Source organism: Hemicordylus capensis, chromosome 2 (genome assembly GCF_027244095.1).
Source record: "Hemicordylus capensis ecotype Gifberg chromosome 2, rHemCap1.1.pri, whole genome shotgun sequence".
In the NCBI taxonomy this organism is placed as follows: Eukaryota; Metazoa; Chordata; class Lepidosauria; order Squamata; family Cordylidae; genus Hemicordylus; species Hemicordylus capensis.
The window spans coordinates 382,545,642-382,566,326 of NC_069658.1; the positions used below are offsets into that span (position 1 = coordinate 382,545,642).

The 20,685-nt window shown below is 44.7% G+C and overlaps 1 protein-coding gene across 1 annotated transcript; it reads right to left on the reverse strand.

Annotated features, from left to right (window-relative positions):
• Positions 1-14,787: 14,787 nt before the first annotated feature.
• On the reverse strand, positions 14,788-20,679 carry CCDC42 (coiled-coil domain containing 42). The gene is made up of 7 exons (XM_053300090.1): positions 20,413-20,679; positions 19,502-19,607; positions 19,072-19,176; positions 17,341-17,538; positions 16,616-16,837; positions 15,710-15,868; positions 14,788-15,061 (listed from the first exon to the last, which is right to left on the reverse strand). The coding sequence occupies exons 1-7, from the start codon at positions 20,487-20,489 to the stop codon at positions 14,963-14,965; spliced, it is 966 nt and encodes a 321-aa protein (XP_053156065.1). The 5' UTR covers positions 20,490-20,679; the 3' UTR covers positions 14,788-14,962.
• Between the last annotated feature and the right edge of the window lie 6 nt (positions 20,680-20,685).

A 20,685-nucleotide genomic window follows, 5' to 3' on the forward strand; every position in this document is an offset into this window, starting at 1 on the left:
GGTCCACTGTTTCATCTGCTCCTTTACAAAGGCGGCACTTGCTGTTTGTTGTGGATTTTTCTACTTTTGCTCTTATTGCATTTGTTCTTAGTGCCTGTTCTTGTGCAGCCAGTATTAAACCCTCTGTTTCTTACTTCAAGTTGCCATTCTTAAGCCATTGGCAGGACTTGCTGATGTCTGATTTTCCACTTATATTGTGCAAATATTGACCATACAGGGGCTTATTTTTCCATTTTTCTGCTCGGTTCTTGACTTGTTCTTTCTTGTAGGCCTGCATTCTTTCATTGGTGTTGAATAGTTTCATGTTATTGACCATCTGAAGTGCATCTTCTTCACTGTCCTTGATATATTCTTCAAGGCCTCTTTTCTCCTCCTCTACTTTTTGATGGACTTTCATCATTCCTCTTCCACCTGAGTTGCGAGGGAGGTATAGCCTATCTACATCACTGCGGGGGTGCAGAGCATGATTGATGGTAATTATTTTCCTGGTCTTACGATCCAGCATCTCTAGCTCTGCTTGGGTCCAGTCTATTATTCCTGCAGTGTATCCGATAACAGGTATAGCCCAGGTGTTTATGGCTTGTATGGTGTTCCCGCCATTGAGTTTAGACTTTAGGATTTTTAGAACAATCTGCCCTGCTCCTTACTGCATGTAGTAGTGTTGATTATTATTTACTTACATAGTCAGACAGGTGTTATTGACTGGTTTGTTTTATCCAGACATCGAGTCCTTCCCAAGGACCTGGGATGGCTGAATTTTATTATCAGTGTTGTTGCTGCTATTGTTATAGATATTGTCGCAGAATATAGGCTGTTCCCAGTAAAGTTGCTTTTTGTAATTGGCTGGTGGTGATTTCTGTGGCCCCTATGGTGTTGAGGTGCTCTTCAAGTTGTTTTGGAACTGCACCTAGGACGCCAGTTACCACGGGGATTATTTTGGTCTTCTTCTGCCACAGCCTTTCCATTTTAATTTGTAGATCTTTGTATTTTGTGATTTTTTTTCTATTTCTATTTCTTCTATTCTGCTATCCCCTGGTATTGCTATGTCGATTATTTTCACTTGTTTTTCTTTCTTCTCCACTACAGTTATATCTGGTGTATTGTGTGGCAGATGTTTGTCTGTTTGCAGTCGTACTGTATTTTTTTGTAGTTGTATTGTAGTACCACTTGGTACTAGTGGGCAACATTTCAGGGCTCATTAAAAAATTGTAATCTGCACATATTATTCTCTTGTTTACACAGTCAGACAGGTGTTATTGACTGGTTTGTTTTATCCAGACATCGAGTCCTTACCAAGGACCTAGGATGGCTGGATTTTATTGTCAATGTTGTTGTTGTTGTTGTTGTTATAGATATCGTCGCAGTATATAGGCTGTTCCCAGTAAAGCTGCTTTTTGTAATTGGCTGATGGCGATTTCTGTGACCCCTATGGTGTTGAGGAGCTCTTCAAGGTCTTTTGGAACTGCACCCAGGGCGCCACTTACCACTGGGATTATTTGGGTCTTTTTCTGTCACAGCCTTTCAATTTCAATTTGTAGATCTTTGTATTTTGTGATTTTTTCTATTTCTTTTTCTTCTATTCTGCTATCCCCTGGTATTGCTATGTCAATTATTTTGACTTGTTTTTCTTTCTTCTCCACTACAGTTATATCTGGTGTATTGTATGACAGATGTTTGTCTGTTTGTAGTCGGAAGTCCCATAATATTTTTACATCTTCATTCTCTTCAGCATTTTCAATTTTATGGTCCCACCAATTTTTGGCTACAGGTAGCTTGTATTTTTTGCAGATGTTCCAGTGTATCATCCCTGCTACCTTGTCATGCCTTTGTTTGTAGTCAGTCTGTGCGATCTTCTTACAACAGCTGATTAGGTGGTCCACTGTTTCATCTGCTTCTTTACAAAGGCGGCACTTCCTGTTTGTTGTGGATTTTTCTACTTTTGCTCTTATTGCATTTGTTCTTAGTGCCTGTTCTTGTGCAGCCAGTATTAAACCCTCTGTTTCTTTCTTCAAGTTGCCATTCTTAAGCCATTGGCCGGTCTTGCTGATGTCTGATTTTCCACTTATATTGTGCAAATATTGACCATGCAGGGGCTTATTTCTCCATTTTTCTACTCCGTTCTTGACTTATTCTTTCTTGTAGGCCTGCTTTGTTTCATTGGTGTTGAATAGTTTCTTGTTATTGACCATTTGAAGTGCATCTACTTCACTGTCCCTTATATATTCTTCAAGGCCTCTTTTCTCCTCCTCTACTGTTTGATGGACTTGCATCATTCCTCTTCCACCTGAGCTGCGATGGAGGTATAGCCTATCTACATCACTGCGGGGGTGCAGAGCATGACTGATGGTCATTATTTTCCTGGTCTTACGATCTAGCGTCTCTAGCTCTGCCTGGGTCCAGTCTATTATTCCTGCAGTGTATCTGACAACGGGTATAGTCCAGGTGTTTATGGCTTTTATGGTGTTCCTGCCATTGAGTTTGGACTTTTGGATCTTTCTAACTCTCCTGATGTATTCACTTCCAATTTTTCTTTTAACTTCAGTGTGTGCAATGTTATCAGCCTGAAGAATGCCCATGTATTTGTAATGTTCTTTCTCTTCCAGGCTCTCGATGTTGCTTCCATTGGGTAGTTCTATTCCTTCAGTTTTTGTTATTTTTCATCTGTTTATTATTAATGCAGCACACTTGTCTAGTCCAAACTCCATTGCTATATCGCTACTGAATATACGGACAGTGTTTAGCAGTGCTTCAATTTCTGACTGGGACTTTCCATACAACTTCAGATCATCCATGTACAGCAGATGGTTGATTTGACTTGATGTTTTAGATGTTTGGTATCCGAGGCCTGTTTTGTTTAGTACCGTATTTGTGAAAGTGGAGTCATGGCGATTACAAACAATAGAGGGGATAGTGAGTCCCCTTGGAAAATGCCTCTTCTAATGCTAACCTGTCCAAGTGTCTCGCCATTGATTGTTAACTGTGTACTCCACATGCTCATTGCTTTTTTTATAAATATCTGAATGTTTTTGCTGACACCAGTAGTTTCTAAACATTTTAGTATCCATGTGTGAGGCAATGAATCGAAGGCTTTCTTGTAGTCAATCCATGCAACACTTAGATTGGTTTTTCTTCTCTTGCTATTTTCTAAAATCATTTTGTCAATCAGCAGCTGGTCTTTTGTGCCTCTGGTGTTCAGACAATTTCCTTTCTGTTCAACTGGAAGCTGTTTGTTAGTTAATAAGTGTTGCATCACTTCATCTGCTATTATTCCCGTTAATAATTTGAACATGGTTGGCAGGCAGGTTATCGGTCTATAATTACTTGGAACTGCACCTTTTGCTGCGTCTTTCATGATGAGATGAGTTTTCCCAGTTGTTAGCCATTGTTCAATATCAGCTCCTTGCAACATGTGATTGAACTGTTTTAATAGTTGTTTATGAAGGCTTGTTAGGTGTTTAAGCCAAAAGCCATGCAGTTCATCGTCGCCTGGCGCAGTCCAATTTTTAATTTTCTTTGCTCTTTCACTTATTAATTCTAGTGTTATTATTAGATCTTGCATTTGTTTGTTATTATTATTGTTATTTTATTATTATTATTATTGTTGTTTATTATTATTATTATCATCATTTGTTGTTGTTGTTGTTATTCTTATTAATTCGATTTCTATACCGCTCTTCCAAAAATGGTTCAGGGCAGTTTACACAGAGAAATAACATATGTATGCTTCCTTCTATAAACCTGCCCCCTGTTTGGAGTCATTCATATGCTCACATCGATCGGCCCCTGCTCCCCCCCAGCTCCGTCACAGAGCTGGCAATTGTGTGGGTGGCCGATACGGCTGCCCAGGGCTCCTGCAGCGATCGTCTTAGCCCGCTCTCCCCGCAGTATCAGCAAAAGCAGGTCTCACTGATCGTGAGACCCGCCTCTGTGCCTTCAACAGCAGCTTGATTCACAGAAATGTGCTGACGAAGCTTTTTGCAGCATGTATTAGCATATTCCTGCAGATTGAGTGACTATTAAAGACAAAACTACAGAAATTGGTTGTAAAGTTGGTACTCCAATAATTGGAAGTGCTTTTAACATAGCTTGACTAGGTAGGAAGAATGCCTTGTAGGTAGCAAGATTTTTATCCTCTCCAGGGTTGTGAACTTCATAGTGGGTAGTTTTATTTATTATTATTTATTTATTCGATTTTTATACCGCCCTTCCAAACTGGCTCAGGGCGGTTTACCATTTTTGTAATTTTGAAGTGGAGCTAGAAAGAAATCCAAGCCTTACAATATATGAGCTGTTTTCTTTTGCTAAAATACCAACAGAGGGCAGCACAAGTATATTCTGTGGGTAGCACAGCTGGTATCTCATTAGTGGCAGCATGGGGAGAAGAAAGAGCAAGCCGTACAGTACTAACTGATAGTGGAAGGAACAGAGCAATTCTTTGCAGAGTGAGACCAGCACTGTCCAAATATCTGGAGCAAATCAGTTGTGTTTATGTCCCTGTTACCCTCATAAACACAGAACAATCACTGCTTCCCTCATAAACACAAAACAACCTTATGTGGGTTTAACTAAAACTTTATTCCAGAAACAACTCCATTTTCTCCTTCTCCTTTCCCTCCCTTTTCTTTCTGACTCCATCTCCCACACTCTCTATAGGATCTCCACTATGACAAACGTACAAACAACAAAACACAAAAGATTACTAGATAGAATACAACACATCTGTCCCATTTATTGGATGTCTGGGACAACCAGAATTGATTTAAAATTTGATGACAAGGTCTTGAAGTCTTTTAGGTGGTCTCCTGTCATGCACACTTCTCCTAATTCTTGGGTTTTCTGACACAGGAGCTGTTTGTGATGTTTCCTCTGGAACCGAGGATTGTCTATCACTTTCATCAGTCTCATAGATTACTGCAATACATTGTACATGGGGCTGCCTTTGAAAACAGTCCAGAAACTGCAGCTGGTATGAAACAGGGCTGCAAGATTATTAACTGGGACTGGACATTTTGTTCATATTACACCAGTGCTTTGTCAGCTGCACTGGCTCCCAGTCCATTTCCGGGCCCAACTCAAAGTACTGTTTTAACCTTTAAAGCCATAAATGGCTTGGGACCAGGTTACCTGAGAGAGCACCTTGCCCCATATGTCCTGACTTGAACCTTAAGATCTTCTTCAGAGGCCCTGCTCTGAGTGCTCCTGCCAAACGACATGAGTTGGGTGGCCTTTTTGATGGTTGCACCCGATATATTCTCTGTGTGTGTGCGCGTGTGTGCATGCGTGCTGTGATTTCATGTGTTTGTGTTTTTACTGGATGTTTTAAGGTTGTGTTGTGAGCCACTCAGGGAACAATTTGTTATGGGGTGGCTAACAAATAAAGTTTGCTTATTTATTGTTGTTGTTGTTGTTATTTGTTATAATTATCTGCAAGGTCAAAACTGGAGACAAGCTCAAACTCCTCTCCAGTTCCTCTCTCGAGACCAGACTCCCTTTCCTCTTTCCTCACCGCATGCATGCTGGAAAGTCTTGAACTGCTCAATTTCTTTTCATCATCCAGTATGACAAAATCTCCTTGGATTTTAGTTATTTGTTTTGGTCCAGACTGTCAGGAACTTCCCTTTCTCACTTTATAAGGCAGCAGCACTTGAACAAAATTCCCCACCTGAAATCTTCACTGTGTCGCATGCCGTTTCTGATCCACATACAATTTGCATTTTTGTTGCTTCTCTCTTTCCTGACCACGAACCTCTGCATCCTCAGGGTGAGCTGGCATGGAAAGCCCTATCAGTTGTTGCCATTGGGCAAGTTTGGTGGTGGCTTTGCATTCTCTCAGTAGTTCAAATGGTGATTTTCCTGTAGTAGAATGAGGAGTGGTTTAATAAGCAAATAGAGTTTCACAGATTGCCTCTTTCCAGGGTTGTTGCGGCATAGTAGGGATGTGCACAAACCTGTTTGGAGGCCCTTTTACAGGCCTCTGAACAGGTTCGAACACTGGCCGGTTCAAACATTTGGTGGGTGTGGGGTTAGGACTTTAAGGGGAGGGGAGGGTGCACTTACCCCTCCCCCCCCCGCTGGAGCTAGAGTTTTGTAAAATCCCTCAGGGTAGCAGCGTACCTCCCTGCCACCCCTGCTTCTTCTTCGGCCGGAAGTGGCCGGAAGTACTGAGCATGTTCACATGTCACAATCGAGCTCGTCTGACATGTGGGAGCATGCACCCAGGTACTTCTGGCCACTTCTGGCCAAAGAAGAAGAAGGGGCAGTATGGAGGTATGCTGCTGCCCTGAGGGATTTTACAAAACTCCAGCACTGGAAGGCGGAAAGCGGGGGGAAGGGGTAAGTGCATTCTCCCCACCCTTAAAGTCCTACCCCCCACCCCTTCGAGCCACCCCTGCCCGGTTCCGTGCACATCCCTACTGCACAGTAGCCAGTTACACATTTTCCTTCACTAACTTGTTCATTCTTTTAAAGAATGAAATCAGCCATTCCCTCGAGGATGGTACAAGGAAAAGATATTGAGGCTCTCTACATGAGCAGTGTGGAGAGCCAGATGGGGTTAGGAGGGGAGAATGGGTCAGGCCCGCTCTCCCCGCACACGAGTGGCTAGCCTGCCCTGGGCAGGCGGATCAGCCATCCAAACGATTACCATCATCATGGAGTCAGTAGGGGTGGTGGGGATTGGAGGCCACCCAGCCCCCAGAAGTCCCAGGATGCCCCACACAAGTGAGTGGGGCATTCTGGGGGAGACCCCCGACACTGGGAGACTTGTTGTAGCCTCCCGATTGGGGGTCTTTTCATGAGTCACCACGCCACAGACCCATGCCGTGGCAACTCACAATAGACAAAACGGGGTTAGCGGAGTGTTTAAGGGTGGGGGCATTTAAGGTTTGCTGCTGGGAGCTGCGTGGCTCAAGTTGCAGAACACCTTTGCCCACTTTTAGCCCACTTTGGGAGTTCGTGAGAATAGCCTCCTTGTGTTTTATCCCATGGTTATGTAAGTATTGCTCCATTTCAGATGAGGTAAGCTGTGCCCCATTGTCAGTCACTAGTTCTTTAGAAATACCTTCTCTCGCAAAAACTGCAGCCATGAACAGGATCACCTTGTTTGTAGTAATGTTGTCAACAAATGACACATCTAGAGGTTTCTAGAATAATATGTCTAGTAAGCCACTTCCGGCCGAATAATATGAGGAGAGGAGAGCTGGTCTTGTGGTAGCAAGCATGACTTGTCCCCATAGCTAAGCAGGGTCTGCCCTGGTTGCATATGAATGGGAGACTTGATGTGTGAGCACTGCAAGATATTCCCCTCAGGGGATGGAGCTGCTCTGGGAAGGTTTCCAGTTCCCTCTGGCTTCTCCAAGATAGGGCTGAGAGAGATTCCAGCCTGCAACCTTGGAGAAGCCGCTGCCAGTCTGTGCAGACAATACTGAAGTAGATAGACCAATGGTTTGACTCAGTATATGGCAGTTTCATATGTTCCTATGTTCTAGCCACCTGGAATAGTAATCCACCATCACTATAACAAATCTTTGTTTTGTGGATTAGTTATCAAAAGGCCCCATTATATCAAGAGCAAGATTTTCCCAGGGACCATTAGGATACTCTACTGGAGTCAAGGGGTGGTAAAAGTCTTCTGCAACTTGTCAGATAAATAATAAGACCTAGAGGCGATTCTCACAATCACCAAAAAGCAGGCTAAGGGAGCCTAGCCCGCTTTTTGGTGAATATGAGAACACCAAAGTGGGCAACCTGCTTAACTAGCCCTTCCCCTAGACGAGGTTAGTGGAGTGAGAACTCCACAAACTCTGTCTTTTCGATCGTGTGTTGCCGCGCCATGGCTCTGTGCCACAGCAACACACAAGGAGACCCCCGCCGGGAGGTTGAAACAAGCCTCCTGGCCCTGAGGGTCTCTCCGGGATGCCCTGCGCACTCGCGCAGGGCATCATAAGAACATAAGAACAGCCCTGCTGGATCAAGCCCAAGGCATCCTGTTTCGCACAGTCGCCCACCAGATGCTACTGGAAGCCACAGACAGGAGTTGAGGGCATCCTGGAACTTCCGAGGGCCACACAGCCCCCAACCCCCAATCCCACTCTCCCCGCAGAACCCCCTCCGACGAGTCTCACCGATCGTGAGACTTGCCTCATAGAGGCTATTCACACGTGCATGCAAAACTGGGCTAAGGGAGCCCAGCCCGGCTTTGCACACGTGTGTGAACTGGCAGGGTCAGGCGGATCCTGGCAGCACCATGGCGGCTGCCAGACTGTGGGGAGCCCGGGGAGGGGAGGGGGGATCCCCATGATGCACCGTGCACTCGCATTGTGCATCATGCTATTCAGGGGCTGGGATGACACCCCTGACCCTCCCCGCTGCTTGGGTGTACAAAGAATCGTCTGTGCGCATGGGGAATGTGCCCAGAACAGATGAAGTGGTCATCTGCGGGGAAGGTACGTCTAAAACACCTTCCCTACAGCCCACTCTGGAGCCCTTCTCTCTCCATTTTCAATGTGTTTGTCCATAACTACCCACCAGGAACTCTCCCTGATTCACCTTTTAGTCAAGCCCATGCCTAGATGACCTTTGTGGGTAATTTTGATCACTTTTGCTTGTAAGGAGGTGGGCACCACCAAATGATCAGTCCTCAGCACCAGCTCATTGTGAAGGGACAGCTCACTTGCTAATAAGTGCACGTATGGTTGAAGATGTTCAGGTACTGCACCTTGTTTTTGCATGGCCAATGCCATCCATTAGTTACGTAAGGTTTAAGTTCAGTGAACACTTGATCAGCACTGAAGGCTGCTTTCCACTCAGAAGACATGCTCACTCCATGAGTGGATGAAGCTATTTTTGCAATTACTACTCCTTCACCCTCTTCTTCTGGGACCTTCTCTTGGCTTGGAAGTGGAAATTGAGAGAAACAATCTGCAGTTGTATTCTGAATACCTGGCAGATAGTCCACCTGGAAATCGAAGTGCATAAGTCTGGTGATCCATTTGGTATTCTTGGGATTGCTTAACTAGATCCCCAAGTAGTAACTAAAGCAGATAGATAGATACAAGTTTATTCGGTCATTGACCAGCGGTAGTGGTTTATGGTTTATGATAGTGGTTTATGGTCTGCCCGTAAAGTAAATTTCCTGCCCCACAAGTATGTCCTGAAGTGCCTCACCACCCATAAACATGCTAAAGCTTGTTTTTCAGCCCTTTCTCACTATCGCGTGAGTGGGCTTGCCAGCAGGCAGTGGAAAAACCTGCAGAAGCTCACCTTCCACACCTTCCACAGGTCTAGGCATGTGGATAGCACGCCCCGATGTTCTGCTGCTGCCCCAAGCAACACGGAGGTGCGGGGGTCAGGACACATCGTCCCGGCCCCCAGAAATCCCACAATGCACCATGCAAGTGTGTGGTGCATTGTGGGGATCCCCTCGGCAACAGGCAGGTGCCCATCAGTGTTACACACAGTCAAGTAAATGGGGTTAAGGGAGTGCTTGCTTAAAATACCTTCAGGAGTTGTGCAAGTCAGGAAGCTGGATCAGCAGCAGCAACAGAAGAAAGTAGTTCAGGAATGTAGGCCCAGGGATGCAATGACATGCAAGAACCCCTTCACAAGCTTTGCAGGCTCGCATGCTTAGCTGGTTCAGAGTATCATCGCCAAATGTTTTTTAGCTGCTTTCCTCATAAACACAAAGTAATCTTACACAGATCTAATTAAGGATTTATTCAGAAACAACTCCATTTTCTCCTTCTCCTTCCCCTCCCTTTTACTTTCTGACTCCAAACCCCACACTCTCTACAGGATCCCCACTGAGACAAACTTCTAAATAACGAAACATAAAATATACTGAATAGAATACAACTATTTCTTAATTATCTGCGCTGAATTTCTGGGTTTGGGTCAGGAAAAGTAAGCCGGAGAGAATAAATTCAAAACCAGTGTTCTAAGTTATTATTTTCTTTGGAATTGCTGCATATTCCTTTTAGAATCTGATATTCCAGTATTGGTGGCATTCTGCCACTTACGTTAACAGCGACAAATCAACTACTTATTTGCTGTTTTACTGCTACAATATATATCAGTCTGCTCATCCTATGGAGCGGGGAGAGAGATAAATAAATAGCCAAATGAGAGGAAAAAGCTTCTGCAAGAAAGAAAAAATGAACACAACAGTCCAAATGCTGCAGTCCCAAAAAGCCACTCTGCCCCATATCTGTGCTCCTGGCAGCTGAGATGGAATGATGGCAGTTTGACCCCAGAATCAGCCCTAGGCTATCTAAAGCCCATTGACGGATGCTTCCTCCCATTCAGTGATTCTGTATTGTGCTCCTCCTGGCATCTGGAGTCCTGTGAATCCTGAGATCCAAAGGCAGGAATCAGCCCTGATTTGGAACCTGGCATACACATACAGCAGGACAAAGTGGCAGAATGCTGAAATGGTAAGAACTGGGGGAATGCTTCTTTGTACTAATAGCTCCCTGCAAAGAGAAAACCAAGACAGCAAGTAAAGAGCTGAGCTAGCATCTTTCCCCCTGGTATATTTCTTGTCTATCTAGAGGGATTGTTTTTAAAATGTAGAGAAGCATTCAAAAATCATATTCCCTGCCAGCAATTTGAGAAATGATATTGTCCATTCTGCCTCCCATTTTCACCTCTGATGCATGTACAGACCCTACCTCACATAAGACCTTTCACCTTGTAGCCCGCATGCACTGCCCTCAATATGCAAGATTGCCCCCAAGATATGCAGATTGCCCCCAATATGCAAGATGAAACAGGGCATAACGGGGAGAGGGGACCCGTGTTCACCCTCTCTCCAGCAGCCCCTCAGAGCAAGGGAGATCGAAGAAAATAGGGAGGTGTGAAGCTGGGGGGGCCCTCAGGAGTTGGGAGACCCGGATTCTTTGAACCCAACTGCTCAGTTATAGCTACACCCCTGAGATGAAACCTTTTGCAATGCATCAGCACCATTTTTGTCTGGAACAGCCACACCACTGAGAGTCAAAAACTTCATGCCAGAACCTGCAACCGGGTGAGACGTGGCAGTCCTTGTATGTTCACACATCTGCCCAGTCCAATGGGGTTGGGGTCTTACTGGGAATGTCAGGATCCCTTACAAACACCACCGGACTATGACCAGCTTTGAGAACAGGATGGAATCCCTCACTCTTACTCCGCACAAGGCAGCAACACCAAGGGAATTATGCTCCAACCCTCGTTTTCTGGCTCCCCTCTTGGTGAACCTCTTCCCATGTGGAGGGTCCCGTGCTTGTGAGGTGCAAAGGTTCAAGCCTCTTTCCAATGTCAGGGAGCCAAGAGAGAAGAAGCAACACTGCCTGCCTTGCTGTAACCGGCTGGGGCTGTCATTTTGACCCAAAGGCATGCATGAACATGGCTCTTATTCTGGCAGGCTGTTAGCCAAGGGAGAGACAAGAGAGCAGTGTTGCTTATTCCCTCAGGCTTCTGAAGGGGGTTAGTGTTCCAACTGTAGCCCTATTCACAGGTTGGGTTCAGTGCACATACAGTCTGTACAGTGTATGCGCATGCAGTTCTGACAGATGTAAAGCTGTCCAGATGTTATGTTGAATGCATATATAGTCATCCCGGAACCCTAGCGGTTGGCAAGGGATGACTGTACAGCAGTACCTATCAGTACCTGTATTTGAGAAGGACTGTACCAGCTTCACCTTTTAAACGGATAGATGTGCAGTCATTTACTTAACCTGTACAAATATACAGACACCTGGATGCAGGTGCAACATAGCGTTTGAAGAAGGCTTCTCTCTAGCCTGCATCAGTGGAATCTCCAGGAGCAGAAGACTGAGCATCAGTGTGCCATAGTCCGATGGGGACCAGAATTCAACTAACGGCTGGCAATATCTTTATATTCCCATATATGACTGTCCTTTGTTATGTTGTTATCCTTTGCCATTGCATTTTTAAAATGTTAGTTTACGTATGTTGTATCCCACTCTTTCTTTAGACAACTGGCTTACATGGGGCTCTCAGTGGTCTCCCACACAGGCACTGTTCAAGTCAACACACCCACATAACTTCAACAGAGCTACAGCACTGAGTGTCCCCAGCCTACTCACTGGGTACTGCCCATTGTTTTTGCTATATTGTTTATCCCTGTGGGGTTATGATAATCAGAGAAAATGCTTCTTACTTCCTTACCTTCATTGCAATACGCTATCAGGAAGGTGCATATCCAAGTGTTTTAATAAATGTATAGTTCGTGGCACATCTCATTTTAGCACAAATGTTTAGTTAATGTTGCCACCGCCTGATGAATGTAAGTTCTTAACATGACTTTCCATAAGCTTCATTAATGGAGCCCAAACCTTAACAGAGCAAGATTAGTATATTTAAAGACAAAACAAACCTTTCTCTTTTCCCATCAGAATCAACGGATTTATTACTTAAATATGCTTACATTCTTACATTTATAGTTCACAGCAGGATATGATGTTAAAATTATCAGCAGCTTAACACTGGTTTGAAATTCCATGGTGTGATTCTGGTATAAACATCTGTGGTTGGAAAAACTCAATTCCTTCATTTGAGCTGATGCTAGGGGATATATTCTGAAGCCTAAACTAATAGCTATATCTCTCATTGATCTCCAACAGAGATTCTCATCTAATTTAAGCTGGTCTATCTCTGTTAAAGGGAAGCAAATTACTTACAACATAATCAACCCAGATTTATGTGAGGAAAGGATTCAGCCTTAATTCATGTCAAGCTATACTGCAGGAAGATAATCAATGAAGTCTGACGAACATCCTCATTTTCTTAATAGTTCATTTTGCCACAAGATTAAAGGGAAAACTCATAACTTGTGCTCTGTGCATACTCTGTGCCTTTATATGGTTTATTTTACTACATATTTTTTGTGTGGAAATTGAATTGTTTTTACTCTTGCTTAAAAGCATGCTTAGCTGTATACAGTGTGGCATGTCACACAATCTGCCAGATTGTGTTTGAGAACAGGGACCATTTCTTCCCTCTGACAGGGAATCCTAGCAGCTGCAGAAAACTAATTCTTGGGATTCTTTGAGGGAAGCTGTGCCAATGAGGCTGACATGTTAATAAGTTTATAATGTGGAGATGCCTAAAAATAGCTGTCAGTATCATCATTAACCGAATGTTAGCTTGATAGTGAGACAAAACCCCAGCGTGCTTAAGTCCTACCACTGTCTGGAGAGAGGTCTTCCTGAATTGCCAGCTTTCCCTGGTAAGTGAATGTGTCCCTCTCTGCCTTTGGGACCACACAGAGTGGAAGGAAGGTACTGTCCCTTTGTCTTAGAGATTCTCTCTTTCCTCCCAGTGATTTTCTCCTGAGGAGGTTTACAGGGTTAGAATTCTGCTCAGTGATCCTTTTCACTCCTTGCATGTGGCTGCAAAATGTTATGGAGGCCTTGCAGCCCCCAGTTGAATGAGGCAGGCTGGCATGAGTCATCATGGCCTCCAGAGATCAGGCATTTTTCCTGCTCATCCCATCCTTGTTGAATTTGCGTCATGAACTCCACCTGATTGCAGAGCTGATCAATGACGCCAGCTCAAGGCTGCTTTCAACTCCGGCTGCTGTCAGAGGCTCGGCTCTTGGCTTCATTCTGAATGTATGGGACTAGCTTCCGGAAGCCATGCTGCGCTTGCTCTAATCAACATTGTTTTCTTTGCTAAATGAAAAATCTCTGGATGGAGAATGTTGATTGTCATCCCACTGACAAAGAGAATGACATGAGAGCTCTGTGCTGGGTAATCTGCTCGCCCATTGCAAGAATGAGCTGTTTGTTGAAGCAGAGATTAGAGGGGCATATTGAGACTCGAGTGCTCTTAAGCTAGTTCCAGTGGTGACAGGGCTTCCCAGGCACATCTGTCATCCCAGCACTAGATAGCACTCCAGTGGGTCCTTCTGCTGTACTGCTTCTAGCTAAGGACTTAAGAGGCTTGTGTCACTAGTGAAGTTCTTGGCCTGGTTCACACAGTAGTTTGAATTTAATGTGGGTTACCAACATTAGCAAGTTTGTGTGAACCCATGCCAAAGTGGGAATCTCAGATTGGTAACCCACATTAAACCTAGATTCAAATGGTTGTGTGAACCAGGCCCTTATCTAGTTGTAATAAGGCGAAAACAGGCAACTTCCTAACACTCCCCCTGCTAGAAAGAGATCCTCCAAGCTTTGGAACATTTGGGTGACCTCATCCAGCGGTGAAATCCTACCTTAATTCATCTGCTCCTTCTCTTTGGTGTCTCCTCTCCAGTTCACCATTTTGGGGCAATCCAATGGAGACTTTGTGGCATCTCATTTTCAGGAGTTCAGGCTCCTGATGGGCAGAGCAGTATCACAATTTCACATTTAGTAATAAGTGGTGGCCCATGTTGATGACCTTGCCTTCCTTGTCAAGGTTGGTGAGAGATGCACAAGCTTCCTTGTCCAGCTAGATCAGGTGTCCCTGTGCCAGTTCATACACAGTACCTTCACTCTAGGAATGTTTGCAAGGGGAGGAACCATGTCAGGGGCCCCACCCACATGATTCCTTTATGCAAATGTTTCAGAGCCATGTGGGAAATGTAAGACACAGTTTTATATTCTGGAGTCAAGGAAATGCTTACAGCCCTCTGAAAAGATGCTGATGAGAATGGCTACACTACTGTCTGCTTACTTCACCATCTCCCTGGTCTGCATGTGCTCTGCCCAAAGGACCTATCATCAAGCTGCTGAGGCTGGGTTCATGGCACAGGGCTAGTTTGATCAAACTTGAAAACAAACACAGCTGAGAGGCCAGTGCTGCATTACCAAAAAAATATACTCTTTATTCTCTATAGACTTTCTGTTGTTTTCCAAAGAAGGGAAAGGAAAGGACGGGAGAGGGTGAGAATTTCTGTGCAATAGTAAGACACTGGTTTTTCCAAAAGAGGAGATGAGCTAAGAGAGGAGTGGTGAGAGGCATCAGGCCATTTCTTCTAGGTCTCCTTGGGCACTGTTGTTTGCGATCTGTTTTGAGCCTCTTTCTTCTTCACTTCTGTCCAGATGTCTGACAGGTCCTGAATAAACTGCTGGATCTGAGAGCAAAGGACCGTGGAGGGGGGGGGCAGCATGTTAGAGCAAGCTAGAGTGGAGGGTTTATTTTAGGATTTAACCAGGGCTGCAGGGCTGAAGAATGGAAAGATGTTTGTGGTGATGGGCAACAGAGGGCCCCTCACCTACCTGCCTCCCCCTGCCCAATTACCTGCCACCTCCATGGTTGTGGCCTGGCTTGAGTTCTCCTGGCTGTAGTGCAGTAGAATGGCATGTCATTCACATCACATGTATAATGTGATGTCATTATACTGCGCTGCAACCGGGAAAGCTCAAGCCAGGCCGCATGCAATTAATGTCGATTTAGTGTTGCAGCCATGAAGTTGGCAAGTAAATGGTCTGGCGGGAGGCAGGCAAGTAGTCCAAGGGGGTAGAGGGAAACAGGCAGGTGAGCAGTTGGAAGGCTACAGTGGAAGAAATTGTTTTGCGCACGGGCCATTGCCAGTGTCACTACATCACTGGTTTTAATTCTGCTCCCTACTTACTATCCACCCACATCCCAAAATGGATCCCATGCCCCAGGTTGGAAGGAGGTGCCTGAAGAAAGTGTTCCCTTTCCACAGCTAGCAGGCTCAGAGTGCTGTCAGCCCCTCAGCTTTATAATGAGGGGAGTAGGTGTTGCCCATGCATACCATATCTAGCTGCTTGTGGGTGTCTTCCAGAGGCACCAGTGAAGCCTCCTTCATCTGCTTGCTTACACTCTGGAATAGGTTCAGGGTGGCCATCTTGATGGTGCCCAGCATTAAGGTTTTCTTGGCAGCAGTATTTTGGATATGGGCCCAACGGGATTCCTATGAGGAAGGCAGATGCCACAGAAAAAATGAGAAAAGGGTTGTGATGAACCTGATATTGCTTTTACTGTTCCAGAGTAAAATGTGGTCTGCTCCATCATGGATACTCTGAAATGGTCTGAATAAAGATTTTTGGAAACTGAGTAGCATGTATGTGGTTTGACCCTTTATACAGGTTTACTGCTAATTATATTTACTGCTAACTTTATTTATATAACTAAATAAACACATAACATGTGTTATGTGATATATATATTTTAAATATTAAACTGGGAATTGACTCAGAGTGCACCTCAGATCTAGAAAGTTGATAAAGACTCCCCTTTGGCCTTGGCTGTCACCAGGGATTTGCAAGTAAGAGGCTGGCAAAATTTTGTGATGGCCAGCTAACATGCTTGCCTCTCATTCATGGAAGGCAGCTTGTCATCTTTGAAACTGGGCTGGCCACTGGCCCCAACAGTGTGGCCACTGGCCGAAACATCTAGTGGCTCTTGCAGATGCCCAGCGGACTACTTACCAGTCTAACTAGCTGCAGCCTTCAGTGCTCACTGAGCCAAGGTTTGGTATATCACAAAGAAGAGCATGAGTATAAGCCAGCTAGGGCATGCATTTGGTGCAGGAAGGGACAAGTCTAGAACCCTGAGTGAGCTTCTGTTCTCTCCAGAGAGGTTTCATGCATGCTGTCATATCAGAGGGCTACAGGATCACCTATTAGCACTTCTTGGGAAGAAGAAATACTGTGCTTACCCAGACAATGACATCACTGCGAGCATGGTCGAAACGCATCTGCAGACGTGCAAGCTCATTGTTATGCTGCAGGATCTCATCGTCTTTTTCTTCCTTGTAGCGGGCTAGGCGAACCTTGGCTTGCTCAATCATCTCCATCCCCTCCTGTGCTGACTGCACGAGATCCCAGTGCATTCCTACTAATGTCTTGTAGCGGCCGATGACTTCCCGGATCTCCTCAAACTGCAGGGGGGATGCCTCAGATCACTGCCCTGTATCCTGAAATACTGATCCTCACCTAACTAGTATGCAGTTTCAAATCATAGTATCACATGGCTCACATTTTCCCAGTCCCACTTGAAGGACCTTGGACAAGAAGAAGTAGAAGGCTGCCTGGCAAAGACACCATGATACAGTGCTGCCAGCTTCTTGGCTCACAAAATCTGTACATAGAGAGACAAATCTGGTTCTCAGCCTGCTACAATCATACAATAGTCACTTGACCTGGGCTGTATGAGTGTATGGATGCAACAAACAGTGTGCCAAGTCCTCAAAATAGAGGTATTGTAGTAGAGTCAAGACCCAAATAGAACAAGTTCCTTGCTTTTTCAGTGATCTCGCTTTGTTCCCCAACCTACTTCTCTGGTTTAGCACATGTGCACCAAGCCAAAAGGTGAGCAGTCACCATTAGGAAATATCTCCTAAGATGTTGCCTTCCTTTTCAGCAGCCCATCCCCCATACATACTTCTGAGACCTCCACCACTTTTTCCAGGTACTTGTTAAAGATGGAGTATTGCTGTAGCTTGTTGTAGAGCTTCTGATGTTGCTGCTTCAGAGCTGCTATCTCCAGCTTGGCCTTGGCCAGCTCCTTCACCCTCTGCTTCTTCAATTCCCGCTCCTTGTTGGCTTTCTTCAGGGCTCTGATCCGTTTCTGGTCATTCTCCTAAAGGCCCTCATTTAAATGCCAGGCAACATAAAGTATTGAGGGGGAGGGGGAATCAAGGCAAGAAACAAAAGAGATTATTGGAAGTGGATGCCAGTTTGGTTTCCATGACCTACATTGCTATCAGATTATATGAAGATAATAGTATAGAAATGTATAGAAATGAGTCCTGCAAGACCTTTCATCACCTGAGCAGGTCTGAGTTGCCCAGTGCATAGGGTTTTGATTGAATGATCAGGACTGGGATGGGTTTTACATTAGTACAAGGAAGAGTCAAAACTGCCCAATGAACTTCTGATCTGTATGTCGCTTAACTGACATTGATCTGGATGATTGTCCCCAAAGGCTCATGTCAGCATTCAATTATTTCTTAGACCTCCAGATTATTCCTTTTAAGGGTGGTAGTGCTAGGATCACTAGAGGTAGAATGGAGAAAGTCTGACCCAACTATAGCTTTCTCCAGAGAACGTAGTACCAGAACTAGACTTTTCTGTGCAGGGCAGGATCCTAATTCTGTGCTTTCCCCTGATCTTCCACTGGGTGAGCTAAGATTTTCGCTAGAGGAGAAGGATGCTTTCACTCCTTGAGGTTTTCAAACAGACTTGATGGCCATCTATCAGGGAAGCTAGAGCAGTTTCCTGCTCTAAGCAGGGGGTTGGATTAGAAGATCTCCAAGGTCCTTCCAGCTCTAAATTATATAATTCTAAGCATGGCTGTAGACTTTAAAGGGTACTGCTGCTGAAACTGAAGGTTCTTCGTACCCAGAATTTGAATAATTTCCTTCCAAAATACAGGTCCTCCATGCCCAGAATTTGAATCCCTTCCCCTGCAGATTTGTTTAGCTCCTTCCTTGTTGATTTTTAAATCTTTATTGAAGACTTTTCTTTTTTGCCAGGCTCTTACCCTGTAGTTTACCTATTTGTTTTCTTTTTCTTTTTCTTTTTTGTTAGTTACTTTAGTTTTATTTAGAATGTAATTTTAATGCTGTCTTGTTTTGCATGTTTTTGTACACCGCCCAGAGTCTTCGGAATGGGCAGTATATCAAATGTTTCAAATAAATACATACATACACACATACATACATACATACTGTTCCTGCTCAGAATCTGTTGTGCAAAGGCTGGCTGTTGCTGTCCAATATAACACATCCCATCTCTAATCGTATTTGGTGACTGAATCTGCCCTACTGTTTTAGGTTGCAGACACAGGGCCAATGAGAAGCTGCAAAAATAGCACTCTGCCTGGCCTAATGCCCTCTCTAGGTCTCTGAGTAAGCTGATATCTGGATTTTCATCTACCACCTTCGAATTTTTTTAAAAAATTACTCCATATTGAAAAGATCATTCTATTACATTAACATTGCCCATTTTGTGCGCCACTCCAAGTTACACCGCAAAGCAGATGTAACTTATCACCCTATCACCCAGCCCCCTCCTTCAGGTTGATTACAATGACGCTTATCTGATCAGTAAGGCAAAATAAGAGGTGTTATGGCTCAGGAACACGAGCCAGAGAGCTGCAAGGAACCAATACCTGTATGAATTGCTCAAATTTCCGAATATATGCTTTCAATTGGATTTCCTTTGCACCAAGCTCCTCCCATCGGTTGTTCAGGGCTTCCATTCTTGTCTTGAATGCCTGATGGGTTAACAGAAGGAAGAGACTAGTCAGACATTTGATTCTAATGGACTTTTTTTCTTCTGTGGGGAGTGGGAAGTCTGTATGTCTCCACGGTTGTTGTCTCTCTATGATACAGAGAGGGAGGGACGAAGGGGTTGATGTCCTGGCCAGATGGACCAGGAGCCATTCTGGTGGCAACTGAGGGAATTGTGTGGGATTTGCTGGCAATTAAATGTTGGCTGTGTGGTTCTGTGGCTGGTAATGAAGTAAGTAAGGAAGAACTGCTAATCTGGACTATAAGGGCAGTTCAACAGGGGTATTTCCTGCAGCCTGAGAACCTCACCTCTTTTTGAGCTTCCATTGCCTGGTGCACCAATTTGGCTTCTTTTTTCTTCTCGAGGAGCCGAATCGAGGGAGATGGGGACTGCTCCTCTGATACGGGGAATTTCCTAATCAAATAGGACAGTCATTTTCCCATGAAGAGTGAAAAGATCTTTCTAAGTTTAAGACCTTTGGGGGGCAGGCTATGTTTTGTGCTCCCCATACATCTTCAGATAGAAAGCATAGAATGAGAGAAAGGGTCCTTCCAGACTGGAAAGAAAGAAAGAAAGAAAAGTGCAAGTTGGAAGTGAGAGTTTACCCAGCCTCTGGACATTCCCACAGACATCTGTCTTTCTCAGTGCAAGCTGGTGGGCCAGCAGGAATCTCACACAATTGTGCAGCCTGATCTGTTGGCTAATTGCAGGCAATCCATGATGGAAATCAGTTATTTTGAAACTACTTTAAAGATATTTCTTCACACAATAAATAGTTAATTGATGGAATTTGCTGCCAGGAGATGTGGTGATAGTTACTGGCTTTGATGGTTTTCGCAAATAGCTAGACAAATTCATAAACTCTATCTACCATATGTGGTTAGCCACAGAATCTGGAGACACGTGTGTGAGGAAAGTGGTGGCCATCGTGCAGTGTGTTTGAAATTCCCGGAAGGCACCTGGTTGGCTACAGCTAGAAACAGGATGCTTGGTTAGATGGACCTTTGATCAGATCCAGCAAAACTCTTTTCTTTTGAGAAGTGAAAAAAAAAGGAACTGGGAGGGGAAAGGGGAGGAAGATACTGAAAGTGGGAGAACAGGGAAGAGAATTCAGAAGGCAGAAGAAAGGGAAGCCCAGAGTAAGATGGGAAGGAAGACGTGGCAGGCACAAGAGTGGGAGAGATGGAAAGGTTGAAGGAGAGGTGAGGGTTGAACTCACATCAACAGTTTCAGCAATTTCTGTCCATATTGCATGCGGAAATATTCGCTCAGGTCTTCTTCGTCCATGGTAGTCATGATGCCTGCTCACCTGCTAGGCACTGTCCACCCGCCCTTTTAAGCCCAACAAGCCGCACAGAGCTAGAAATGCCCCTTTCACCACCTCAGTGCCTTGTCTAAATGTTGTGAGGAAGCCAGTAGACAGATGTGTGATCTGTCAGAGCCTGATGCAGTTGGGGCCACAGAATCTTCAGATGCTTGTATGGAAGATGCC